General features: G+C 44.4%; 1 protein-coding gene across 5 annotated transcripts in view; it reads left to right on the top strand.

Annotated features, from left to right (window-relative positions):
- ZSWIM8 (zinc finger SWIM-type containing 8) overlaps nt 1-14,064 on the top strand; it is a 133,683-nt gene that overhangs the window by 50,555 nt on the left and 69,064 nt on the right. For all 5 annotated transcript variants that reach the window (XM_039547615.1, XM_039547612.1, XM_039547613.1 and 2 more), the window contains one exon: nt 11,541-11,694. In XM_039547615.1, coding sequence (XP_039403549.1) covers nt 11,541-11,694 — 154 coding nt within the window. The remainder of the gene's footprint in view (nt 1-11,540; nt 11,695-14,064) is intronic.

Here is a 14,064-nt window from a genome sequence, read left to right as displayed (position 1 = left end):
TGTATCCCAGTGGTGATCAAGTGTGGGAATGATGTAGAGGCCAATGTTTTGCTTAGTGTGATGTATTTAATTGTCAGTAGTGCTTATGCTCTGTCCTTTGACAAAGTGAAGACTCTTTAAAAAGAGCTGTTGTACATGCAAGTTCTCTGTGTGGTGACTATGTCTGGAGCCCTGTTGTCAAAGGATGACCCCGAGGTAATATTCAATGTTGTCTGTGAAGATTTGATTTCCCAGCCATGAGAGAATAAACCTGTCTTGTTGACAGAGCAATGTTAGAATCTCATGAAAGCCTGACTCAAGGCAATTTCACTTTACAGTAAACTTGAGGGATGAGGCATGACCATTAGAAAAATTAGTGACAGACTTGCAGCCCTGACCACTGGGTTATAAAGGCTTACACTTTTAAAGTGATCTTTGCAAGGCAAATCATTCGAATCATTTTTAAAAACACAAGTTGAGATTGCCCTTCACATTCGTAGGTTTCTCAAAACGAGAGGCTCTGCAGTTGTGGATTTTGTGAGCCCTGAAATCAGGCTCTGCCATGCTGTCTGGCCCTTTGCAATAGGATGGTGATTGTGTCAGTGTTTTGGGGGACTAGTGAGTCAGGATATAGAATAGAGAGCACCTCTCAGTCACCTATTTAAATCCTCCCAAAGCTAAGCAGCGATTTAAGGGTATGTCTGCACTAAAGTAAAACACCCGTGGCTGGCCCATGTAAGCTGACTTGGGCTCTGGCGGCTTGGCTATAAAACTGCAGTGTAGACATCTGGGTTTAGGCTGGAGCCCAGTCTCTTGGAACCTCAACCCTCACAGCATCCCAGAGCCCAGGCTCAGCCAAAGCCCAGACATATACACTATAGTTTTATAGCCCAGCAGCCTGAGCCTTGTGAGCCTGAGTCAGCTGACACAGGCCAGTCGCAGGTGTTTTATTGCAGTGTAGATATACCCTAAGATGCTACCATCTGATAGTTGTGAAATGGGTTTGTGGTCTATAATAAAGTGGGAATTTTCTGAGTCCTGTGTGTGCCTCAGTTTCCTCTGTATGTTTTATGGCTACCCAGTGGGGGGAAAGAACTGAGTTTGCTCTCAGGGAAGGCTGAGAGACATGTATGTGTCCGTCCTCACTGTCTGGATGGAATAAATAAGGCTTGTCTACAATTGAAATGTAGACATGACATACGCTGATGGAAGGGGTTCCTTTGTCAGTGTAGTATCAGAGGGGTAGCTGTGTTAGTCTGGATCAGTAAAAAGCAACAGAGTCCTGTGGCACCTTATAGACTAACATGTATTGGAGCATAAGCTTTCGTGGGTGAATACCCACTTGGTCAGACGCATGTAATGGAAATTTCCAGAGGCAGGAATAAATATGCAGACAAGAATCAGTCTAGAGCTAACGAGGTTAGTTCAATCAGGGAGGATGAGGCCGTTTTCTAGCAGTTGAGGTGTGAACACCAAGGAAGGAGAAACTGCTTTTGTAGTTGGCTAGCCATTCACAGTCTTTGTTTAATCCTGAGCTGATGGTGTCACATTTGCAAATGAACTGAAGATCAGCAGTTTCTCTTTGAAGTCTGGTCCTGAAGTTTTTTTTGCTGTAGGATGGCTACCTTTAAATCTGCTATAGCAGGGGTCCCCAATGTGGTGCCTGCGGGCGCCATGGCGCCCGGTGCGCCCGTGTACTGGCTGGCAGACGAGCATCTGCCGAAATGCCGCCAAAATTCAGCGGCATTTCGGCGGAGACGCCTCTGGATGATGCCGCTTGTCGGCGGAGATGCTCGTCCGCTGCCATGGTACTCCATGGCTCGTCATCTGGCGCCCACCAGACAAAAAAGGTTGGGGACCACTGTGCTATTGTGTGTCCAGGGAGGCTGAAGTGTTCTTCTACAGGTTTTTGTATATTGTCATTCCTAATATCTGACTTGTGTCCATTTATCCTTTTATGTAGGCCCGGGACTGTCCAGTTTGGCTGATGTACATAGCGGAGGGGCATTGCTGGCACATGATGGCATATATTACATTGGTGGACGTGCAGGTGAATGAACCGGTGATGGTGTGGCTGATCTGGTTAGGTCCTGTGATGATGTCGCTGGTGTAGATATGTGGGCAGCGTTGGCATTGAGGTTTGTTGCATGGGTTGGTTCCTGAGTTAGTTACTATGGTGCGGTGTATGGTTGCTGGTGAAAATATGCTTAAGGTTGGTGGGTTGTCTGTGGGCGAGAACTGGCCTGCCTCCCAAGGCCTGTGAAAGCGAGGGATCATGTCCAAGATGGGTTGTAGATCACTAATGATGTGTTGGAGAGCTTTAAGCTGAGGACTGTAGGTGATGGCCAGTGGAGTTCTGTTGGTTTCTTTCTTGGGCTTGTCTTGCAGCAGGAGGCTTCTGGGTACATGTCTGGCTCTGTTGATTTGTTTCTTATTTCCTCGTGTGGGTATCGTAGTTTTGAGAATGCTTGGTGACGATCTTGTAGGTGTTGGTCCCTGACGGGTTGGAGCAAATGTGGTTGTACCTCAGCGGTTGGCTGTAGACGATGGATCGTGTGGTGTGTCCAGGATGGAAGCTGGAGGCATGAAGATAGGCATAGCGGTCGGTGGGTTTTTGGTATAGGGTGGTGTTAACAAGACCATCACTTATTTGTACCCTGGTGTCTAGGAAGTGGACCTCCCATGTAGATTGGTCCAGGCTGAGGTTGATGGTGGGATGGAAGCTGTTGAAATCATGGTGGAATTTTTCCAGAGTCTCCTTCCCATGGGTCCAGATGATGAAGATGTCATCAATGTAGCGTAGGTAGAGAAGGGGCGTGAGTGGACGGGAGCTGAGGAAACGTTGTTCCAGGTCGGCCATAAAAATATTGGCATATTGTGGGGCCATGCGGGTGCCCATAGCGGTGCCACTGATCTGGAGATGTATATTATCATTAAATTTGAAATAGTTGTGTGTGAGGATAAAGGCACAGAGCTCAGCAACCAGTTGTGCTGTGGCATCATCAGGGATACTGTTCCTGACAGCCTGTATTCCATCAGTGTGTGGGATGTTTGTGTAGAGAGCCTCTACATCCATGGTGGCTAGGATGGTGTTTTCTGGAAGGTCACCAATGCATTGTAGTTTCTTCAGGAAATCAGTGGTGTCACGGAGATAGCTGGGAGTGCTGGTAACATAGGGTCTGAGTAGAGAGTCTACATATCCAGACAGTCCTTCAGTGAGAGTTCCAATGCCCGAGATGATGGGGCGTCCAGGATTTCCGGGTTTGTGGATCTTGGGTAGTAGATAGAATAACCCTGGTCGGGGCTCTAAGGGTATGTTGATTTGTTCCGGTGTTAGTGTAGAAACTGTCCTGAGTAGATGGTGCAGTTTCTTAGTGTATTCCTCAGTGGGATCTGAGGGAAGTAGCCTGTAAAATTGGTATTGGAGAGTTGTCTGGCGGCCTCCTTTTGGTAGTCAGATCTGTTCATGATGACAACAGCACCTCCTTTATCAGCCTCTTTGATTATAATGTCAGGATGGTTTCTGAGGCTGTGGATGGCATTGCGTTCTGCACGACTTAGGTTGTGAGGCAAGCAATGTTGTTTCTCCACAATTTCTGCCTGTGCACATCGGCAGAAGCACTCAATGTATAGGTCCAGACTGTCATTTCGACCCTCAGGAGGAGTCCATGTGGAGTTCTACAACCCATCCTGGACAATGATCCCACACTTTCACAGGCCTTGGGTGGCAGGCCAGTCCTCGCCCACAGACAACCTGAAGCATATTCTCACCAGCAACTGCACACTGCACCATAGTAACTCTAGCTCAGGAACCAATCCATGCAAGAAACCTTGATGCCAACTCTGCCCACATATCTACACCAGCAACACCATCACAGGACCTAACCAGATCAGCCACACCATCACCGGTTCATTCACCTGCACATCCACCAATGTAATATATGCCATCATATGCCAGCAATGCCCCTCTGCTATGTACATCGGCCAAACTGGACAGTCTCTAAGGAAAAGGATAAATGGACACAAATCAGACATTAGGAATGGCAATATACAAAAACCTGTAGGAGAACACTTCAACCTCCCTGGCCACACTATAGCAGATCTTAAGGTGGCCATCCTGCAGCAAAAAAACTTTAGGACCAGACTTCAAAGAGAAACTGCTGAGCTCCAGTTCATCTGCAAATTTGACACCATCAGCTCAGGATTAAACAAAGACTGTGAATGGCTTGCCAATTACAGAACCAGTTTCTCCTCCCTTGGTTTTCACACCTCAACTGCTAGAACAGGGCCTCATCCTCCCTGATTGATCTAACCTCGTTATCTCTAGCTTGCTTCTTGCTTGCTTATATATACCTGCCCCTGGAAATTTCCACTACTTGCATCCGAAGAAGTGGGTATTCACCCACGAAAGCTCATGCTGCAAAACGTCTGTTAGTCTATAAGATGCCACAGGATTCTTTGCTGAGATTCAATTGTTGTCAGTTCAGTTTTTGTCACTAGCCCTAAGTTCACTTAGAGAGAGAAAGCTTCAACCTGCAGTCTAAACAGGTTTTTTGAAAATACTAATTAAAAGTTGTTTCAGATACTTCACTTGCCCCCAGATCCCCTTGTCAGCTTTTCCAGTTTCATAATCACATTTCAAAGTTTTTAGATCTTTTCTCCTCCTCTGGCACTGTGTGACAGACCCAGACAAACGGAAAACTGACTCAATACTAAGTGCGGTTGAAAGGACAAAGGAATGATTTTAAAAAAAATATTTTAGTTATAGTAATCTCGGGAGTTAATTTGTGCCTGCATTTTTACCTAGTGTAGTAACACATGTGATTTTAAAATTTCATTGTCTCTCACAAATAAAATGGCCATGGGGTTTTGAAGGCCAGACAGTTCCAGATGGTAGGAAGCACTTGACAGAAAATGAGAATAGGTCTGATCTATCCTCCTCCAAACTCTGGTTTCACTGTTAAATGTAAAGGAAGGGACACCCCCTTTCTTTTGTAATTCAGTTATGCTCAGATTTTGGATTTAAGGATGAGATTAATTCACCACAAAAAGGGGACCCCCCCCTTCAATGCAGATTAAAGGTCACTGTTTCACATCCCTCTGGTGTTGGAAAAACAATGCTAGTCTGTAAAGGATTGACTCCATTAACTGCCCCTCTAATCAAAGGGAATACTGCTTAGCATGTCTAGTAATTTCAGTGTAATCAGATGATCAGAAATGTAGAGGTTTGAAAGCTGTGTATGCTCTTTCCATCTGTGTTCATGTGATCCCTCAATTTGACAGGCCTCTTTGTGTTGGGGGAAATCTGGGCTGTTCTGCTGCGTGCATTTTCATCCCATCCTATCCCGTCCTCTCAAGTTAAGAGTGCCGACTGTTCTGACTGGAGGACTGTCTCTGGGCAGAGTGAGGGAAAGCGCTTGGTGACATCAGTGCTTGGGTTTTCCTTTGAAATGTTGCCTGGAAGCTGGTGGGCAGGGAGAGGCTGGGGCTGGATTGGTTTACATTCTGCCTGCCAGCGGAGGTTTAAAAGCTGGTTAGGGAGATCATAGAACATGGAATATCTGAAACTGTATTAATTAGGCACTGGACAAAGGAGGTTTTTTGGGGGAAGAGGGGGGTTGCAGAGTGGGCAGTGTCTGACCAGGGCTGCTGTCCCAGTGGGGGGATGGGAGTGGGTCTCAGCAAAGCAGTGGGGTGCTTGGAGATAAGGCCATTCCGGGATCTCTGGTTTCAGGGCCCAGGGCTGCAGTTTCAAGACTGCAGAGTAGGCTGGATCTCTGCTACTCTGGGTACGTCTACACTACGGGATTATTCTGATTTTACATAAACCAGTTTAGTAAAACAGATTGTATAAAATCGAGTGCGCGCGGCCACACTAAACACATTCAATCGGTGGTGTGCACCCACGGTCCGAGGCTAGCGTCGATTTCTGGAGCGTTGCACTGTGGGTAGCTATTCCGTAGCTATCCCATAGTTCCCGCAGCCTCCCCCGCCCCTTGGAATTTCCGGGTTGAGATGCCAGTGCCTGATGGGGCAAGAATCATTGTTGCGGGTGGTTCTGGGTAAATGTAGTCAGTCACTCCTTCCTCTGGGAAAGCAACGGCAGACAATCATTTCGCGCCCTTTTTCCCTGGATTGCCCTGGCAGACGCCATTAGCATGGCAACCACGAAGCCTGTTTTGCCTTTTGTCACTGTCACCGTATGTGTACTAGATGCCGCTGACAGAGGCGATTCAGCAGCGCTACACAGCAGCATTCATTTGCTTTTGCATGATAGCAGAGATGGTTATCAGCCGTTCTGTACCATCTACCATGCCATTGTAAATTGGCAATGAGATGATGGTTACCAGTCCTTCTGTGCTGTACCATCTGCTGCTGTCATAGGTGCCCCTGGCTGAGATCGGCCGGGGGTGCAAAAGACAGAAATGGGAATGACTCCCCGAGTCAATCCCTCCTTTATGGTACCTAAAAATAGAATCAGTCCTGCCTAGAATATGGGGCAAGTGTACTAGAGAACCAGAGAGCACAGCCGCTCCGTGTCAGATCCTGCAGAAATGATGAGCTGCATGCCATTCACAGGGGGTGCCCCTGCAACAACCCCACCTGTTGATTCCCTCCTCCCCCAGCCTTCCTGGGCTACCGTTGCAGTGTCCCCCCATTTGTGTGATGAAGTAATAAAGAATGCAGGAATAAGAAACAGTGACTTGTTAGTGAGATAAAATGAGGGGAAGGCAGCCTCCAGCTGCTATGATAGTCCAGACAGGACATTAAGCAGTGTAGGGGAGAGGAGCCCAGCATCCCGCTGCTATGATAGTCCAGGCAGAACAGAATCTTTTCTTTACACATGAAGGGCGGGGGCTGATGGAGCTCAGCCCCCTGTTGCTATGATGAAGATGGTTACCAGCCGTTCTGTACCATCTACTGGGAATGATCAGGAGTTTTTTACCCAGGCGCCCCCAGCCGACCTCACCGGAGGCCAGCCAGGAGCACTCACGAGCTGATGATGAGGATGGATACCAGTCCTTTTGTACTGCACCATCTGCCACAAGGCTGATGATGACGATGGATATCAGCCATATTGTACCATCAGCCACCAAGGAGGGGGGGCGAGGATGCTGCCGTTGACTGCTGCAGCATCGCGTCTATCAGCAGCATTCAGTAAACATAGGGTGACATTTAAGAGTCAAGAGAGGATTTTTTTCCCTTTTACTTCTGGGGGTGGGTGAGGGGGGTAAATTGACGAGCTATGCCCTGAACCACCGCGGACAATGTGTTTGACACTACAGGCATTGGGAGCTCAGCCAAGAATGCAAATGCTTTTTGGAGACTGCAGGAACTGTGGGATAGCTTGAGTCCTCAGTCCCCCCCCCCCCCCTCCATGAGCGTCCATTTGATTCTTTGGCTTTCCGTTACGTTTGTCACGCAGCAGCGTACTGAGTCCCTGCTGTGGCCTCTGTCTGGAGATTTTTTAAAAATGCTTTGGAATTTTGTCTTCTGTAACGGAGCTCTGATGGAACAGATTTGCCTGCCCATACAGCGATCACATCCGTACGGTCCATGCTGGAGCTCTTTTTGGATTTTGATTTCGGACTGCATCGCCACCCGTGCTGATCGGAGCTCCACGCTGGGCAAACAGGAAATGATATTCAAAAGTTCGCGGGGCTTTTCCTGTCTACCTGGCCACTGCATCCGAGTTCAGATTACTGTCCAGAGCGGTCAGTGGTGCACTGTGGGATACCGCCCGGAGGCCAATACCGTCGATTTGCGGCCACACTAACCCTAATCCGATATGGTAATACCGATATTAGCGCTACTCCTCTCGTTAGAGAGGAGTACAGAAACCGGTTTAAAGAGCCCTTTATATTGATATAAAGGGCCTCTTAGTGTGGACGGGTGTGGCGTTAAATCGGTTTAACGCTCCTAAAACTGGTTTAAACGTGTAGTGTAGACCAGGCCTCTGAGTAGTTGTGGAATCAGATTCCCTTTGTCTGATAGCTAAAAAATGTATTGGCTGATCTACATATATAAAATGTATCTGACTGTATTGTTCGTCCCCTTCATAAGGCACTCCTGTTCTTGGGTAATTATTTAATGTTTGCATTACCCTAGCACCAAGTGCTCCCAGTCAGGATCAGGGTTCCGTTGCGGTGGGTGCTAGACAGATGTGTGCAGAGGCACTGTGCCCCTTCACTTAAGAACGAACAATCTAAACAGAGGTGGCAGTGAGAGGACTAAAACCATACACTGATATGTATATATTAGGGCTGTCAATTAATCGCAGTTAACTCAAGTGATTAACTCAATACAAATTAACTTGATTAAAAAAAATTGACTATGATTAATCACAGTTTTAATCACACTGTTAATAAAATACCAGTTTAAATTCATTATAAATACTTGTGTATATTTTTCTTCATTTGCAAATATATTGATTTCAATTACAAACAGAATACAAAGTGTAGAGTGCTCACTTTATATTTTATTAAAAATATTTGCACTGTGAAAAAGAAACAAGAGGTAGTATTTTTCAGTTCACCTTATACAAGTACTGTAGTGCAATCTCTTTACTGTATCATGAAAGTGCAACTTACAAATGTAGAATTTTTTTTACGTAACTGCAACTTCCAACAAAAAAAAAAAAAAGCCTACAAGTCCACTCAGTCCTGCTTCTTGTTCAGCCAAACACTAAGACAAACAACTTTGTTTACATTTACGGGAGATAATGCTGCCTGCTTATTATTTACAATGTCACCTGAAAGGGAGAACAGGCGTTCGCGTGGCACTGTGATAGCTGGTGTTCCAAGGTATTTACGTGCTGGATAAGCTAAATATTCATATGCCTCTTCATGCTTTGACTTTGGCTGTATTTTTTACAGTGCAAATATTTGTAATAAAAAATATTAATGTAAAGTGAGCACTCTACACTTTGTATGCTGTGTTGTAATTGAAATCAATACATTTGAAAATGTAGAAAAACATCCAAAAATATGTATAATATATTTAAATTGGTATTCTATTAACAGTGCAATTAATTGCGATTAATTTTTTTAATCATTTGACAGCCCTAGTGTGTGTGTATATATAATATTACATTAAATAGGTTAAAAGAAAGTTGTTTAATTTGAAAGCTGAGAACTCAAAAGTTTTAGGGAATGCCTGAATTAAGGTTTCACAGGCAACCATAGGTCAGCCTCCGTCTGCATATGTATTATGATACAGTTTTTTATTGTGATTGCTATGGCCCTACTTGAATTGCGGGATGATTGTCAAAAAATTGCAGCTGAGCTGTGGACAAGTCCTGGAAAATTGTGGAAAAGTAATAATGGACCTTATTTGCAGTAATAAAGTCCATTCTTATTTTTCTGCAATTTTCTGCTGTCAGCCAGAGTGTGGGGCCCCCTTCTGTAAAAATTGTGGTGGAAACCTAATGTTGTGTCATCTGCAATTTCCACAATATCACAAGTTAAGTAGAGCATTAATGATCACATAATATTTTTCTCCCACAGGATCCCTGCCTCATATTGCATTCGATGGACTTGGTGATCGTAACATTTGTTACGAAGTGCCAGCCAGTCCCTGTCTGCCTCACAAGCTAGCCATTGTGAATTGACCTTCCAGATGAGTTCAGAGAGAGTCTTTCATGCATATGAAGCATTATAAACTCTTTGAGGCAGGGACTGTCTTGTGATGTGTTTGTGAAGTACCCAGCACAATCCTGCCCTGATCCTGGTTGGGACCGCTGGACATTTTAATATTAATGAATGATTAATATGACTGGAGATCAGCTAATTTCATCCCCCTGTGCAGGGGCGGCTCCAGGCACCAGCATGCCAAGCGCGTGCTTGGGGTGGCAAGCCGGGGGGGCACTCTGCTGGTTGCCGCGAGGGTGGCAGGCAGGCTGCCTTCGGCGGGTCCGCTGGTCGCGCGGCTTTGGCGGACCTCCCGCAGGCTGCCGCCAAATTCACGGGACCGGGGACCTCCCGCAGGCAAGCTGCCAAAGGCAGCCTGCCTGCCGTGCTTGGGACGGCAAAATGCCTAGAGCCGTCCCTGCCCCTGTGGCTTCCCTCCATCATCTACAGTCTGATCCTGAAAGCTCAAGGTCACCAGTTGTGAGGAGTCTCTGGCTGGAGTCTCAGGAGCTATTTTGAAGAAGGAAAAAAAAGGCTTTGTTCCCAGCCAGGCCATCTGAGATGAATAGAGCAAAGCAGGCTACAGGATATAGTCCAGTTCAGTAATTATTTTGGTGTGGTTGATATGTGAAAGGGAGGGATCTTAAGTTATATAACCAATTCCCTTCTATAGATTAAAGAAGAGGATGAAAGGAGAGCTGTAGGAGAGTTAGTGTGGATTGGGAAGCTGGTGATCTAGGCGCTCTTGACAAATTTGGCAGTACCATATTCCCAGTGGTACTGCTAAAAGTAACCTCTGCACTAATAAATAGTGCCTACTTATTAACTGCAGATACACAGACATTACCAGTCACAATTGGTGGTATTTTGTGTGGAATAAACAAAATCCTATCATAATTCAGTTTTTTTCCTTACCAATTTTCTGGAAAGGGGGAACATGAGATGTCAGAGTATTGCAGCTGAATCCCTTGGAAAGTTTCTCCTTTCTGGTTACCATGAAACACCTGTATCATGCAATCGTACGGCTCCTGGAGTATGTGGAACTATGAGTACTTTACAGGTTTCAATTTAGTCTTGCAGAGCTCTTGTAAGTTAGGAAATAATATGTCCATTTTATAGTTGGGGAAAGTAAGGTTAGCCCAAGGTCACAGACTGACAAAACTGGGATTAGAACCTTGGTCACCTGACTCCCCTTCCTTTGCTTTAGCCACAAGCTCATCCTTCCTCCATTTTAAAGTTTCTGGGGATGGAAGGGAAGATAATGTTTTCGCTTACTGGGATTTTTAGATATGAGGGAAACTAACCCTCTTATTAAGATTCATTGGGGCCATCGAAGAGCCTGTGGGAAGAACCCCAGACATTAAAATAAAAATCTGCATCTCTTTGTAGCACTGACTATTGTAGCCAGGCGTGTCCACCAGTATAATTAGTGAAGTCTCTGGGTATGTTAAACTGATTCGGAACCAGCAGAGGGGGGTTGTGCTGTTTTTTGGGTTATACCATAACGAAAACATGCAATTTCTCATCTAGTAAATCGGAAAAAAAGCCTAACCACCTTCAGGATACTCCTCACAGGGTTCTAGCAGAAGTATGTGACGTAATTTGTTACCTTTTCAATAAAAAGTCTGGCATGATTCAGCACGCCCAGGTTACAAAACATCTGGGTCATTGAAGCCTTATTGGGCCAACAGAACTCTCTACACACAAGCAGATGGGTTCACAAGAGTGTGCAACTCCTGTGCCCTGGGGCTGGGAACAGACATTGGATTGGCAGGTGACTCTCCAGAAAAGTTTTATGCTGTCACTCCCTTGTATCTAAACCCAATTGGAGGAGAGAAATAAGAGGAGTAGCTTCCATTCCTTCTGTTTCAGCCTCTGATTAGTTTGGCTCTATCTATGGGTAATTGTATCTAATATTGCTTGTCCTGTTAGATGGTTTGGTGATTCCACTGGTGGAACTCTCTGCGAAGCAGGTGGCATTTCACATTCCATTCGAGGTAGTGGAGAAAGTCTACCCCCCCGTACCTGAACAGCTGCAGCTTCGGATCGCCTTCTGGAGCTTCCCAGAGAACGAGGAGGACATCAGGTAATATATTCTGTTCTGGTCGCATTTGTGCTTTGAAACAAATTGATCTCAATACAGGAGAGTCCTGGATCAAATTGGGATCCCTCACTCTTTGTACCATTCTAATGCTTACATCTTAGGCACATTTTGTGTGGGTTTTTCCCTAGTTTGAATCTGTTGCTGAAGAAGCAGGATTTAACAGATCTGAAATTCTGAAAGAGCCATGAATTCCTGTGGAGGTCTTTCAGGGTGCCTGTGGCAGTGAGACTAAGACTTGGGCTTGCGCTCTGGCACTAAAAACAGTTGTGTAGATGTTGTGGCTTGGTCTGGAGCTTGGACTCTGAAGCCCATCCTAGGGCATCATAGTCCAAGCTCCAGCCCAAGCCCAAATGTTGATCCACATTTTTAGTGCTGTAGTGTGAGCCCAAGTCCGTAGACCCAGGCTCTGAGACTCACTTCTGCTAGTTGTGTAGATGTACCCTTAGTCATAGCAATTCAACTCCTGGGTGGTGGGCCAGAGAAGTGGTTTGATTTCTTACATGGTTTCAAATATATCAATGGTTATTTGATCAATAATCTTTCTGCTTTTGGTTCTTTTGGAATTTTAACTATTGGGTGGTTCTTCAGGAATTTCCCATAAATCTCTCCAGTTGTGGGATGCGAGCGTGTGCATTCAGTGTGCAGCCAGAACCCTCTAGTAAAGCAGTGCTCCAGGAATTCCTTTCACTACTTAGATGAGAGTAAACATGTCTCACAGGCTGGGGAAGATCCCTACAGGAGGAGGAGTCCCAGATGTGCACAGTAGAGCTATAGAGGAATACAGGCAGCTAGTTTCACTATGTGATGACCGTAAAAAAATCCAATAACTTGCCTGACGGGTGCAATGATTGCAAATCTCATTAAGCATTTTGGTGACTGTCCCTTAAAAAGGAATCTGTAGTCATGGTACATATTTGGAACCAGTGACACTGGGAACTGAAAAAGGGCCTGTAAAGCTGAGTCTCTGTAGAAGGTTTAACTTCAAAGCCTTTATGGTAACATGCAGGGTTAGCAATTTCCTGGGGAAAAACTGGTTTAGGACAGGGTACAGTAAATACCTGCTTAAACCCAGTTTGAACCAGGAAAGTGTGTGTGTGGGGGGGGGGATTGCATAGTGTCCCGCAAGCACAGAACAGTTTTTTTCAAACTTTGGATACATCCATTCAAAACTGAGGAATAGACTCGGTCTATCCACTACATTAAAGAATGCTGTGTGCCCAAATGGACCTGGACTGATGATCTGCAACTCTGCATGCTTCTGATTAATACTTCAAGCCTACAACTCTGTACCGTGGTTTTCATACAATCAAATGTTTTTTACTTTTGTTTATATATGATTAAATACTGAAATGTGAATTATGACATGCATAACTTGTGTATTGATATTGCTCCCATTGCAGTTTTATTTTTATTTGTACAATCCTAAATTAATCTGCGAATCTGCTGCCTTGTGTAACCACAATTTGAATATGTAACTAAAACTAAGTATAATGTGGTGGTCATTAACAAAACAGTTTTTAAAATAGAAAATGCCTTAAACTGTGACTAACTAGTTTTTCCCAAAGAGGTAAAACCCATGATTTTACCTGGGAAAAAATCGCCTCTGGTAATTACTTACCATCCCTAGTAAAATGTCTAGAAATGTCAGTGATTACTCACAGGATCAGTTAGACAGAGATTAATGAATTTTGTAGATAAGGTGTTAGAGAAAAATGACCAAAAATGATGGTCCCCACTTTAAAAATGAAGCAAGAATGACTTTCAACAAAACCTAACTTATTTAAGACACAAAAAGAAGATGGTGTACAGATGTTCAAAAAATATAATGACCACTGTATTAACAAAATTGGAGACAGTCATTAACTGCTCAAAATATTGAAATTGCAACTACTGACCTCCTGGCTTTTTTGCCAGAGCAACATCACAACTACCATAAATTTGAAAGAGCAGTTGCATTCTAAATCCCTATTTCATCCCTCAGCCCTGAAGAATCATTCTTGAGAAAGGTATGAAATTTCTCATCCTTCATCCCAGCTGAATTTTTTTAAATTTAAAATAAAATCTGTGTAGTCGATTTGCATTAAGCCTGCATAAAAATATATATGCCTCTTTTACAGGATCAAAGCACTGTACAAACAATAGTTAATACATTTCTTTTTAAACTTAATTAGCTATGAATGTAGTTTTTAAGTGAGGAAAAGTGCTCTTCACATTTTGTGAAGAATGCCATTAACAAAATCTTAAGATTTTAATCTAAAGATTAATTTGAATTGCTCATATAGTTTGTGAACCAAATATTTTTTCAGATGTGTTCAATATTAAATTGCTGGCCCAATTCTTAAAATACTAACT

Source organism: Mauremys reevesii, linkage group 7 (genome assembly GCF_016161935.1).
Source record: "Mauremys reevesii isolate NIE-2019 linkage group 7, ASM1616193v1, whole genome shotgun sequence".
Taxonomy (NCBI): Eukaryota; Metazoa; Chordata; order Testudines; family Geoemydidae; genus Mauremys; species Mauremys reevesii.
The sequence above is the reverse complement of the archived record's forward strand: the minus strand, read 5'-3'. Positions and strand labels throughout refer to the sequence as shown.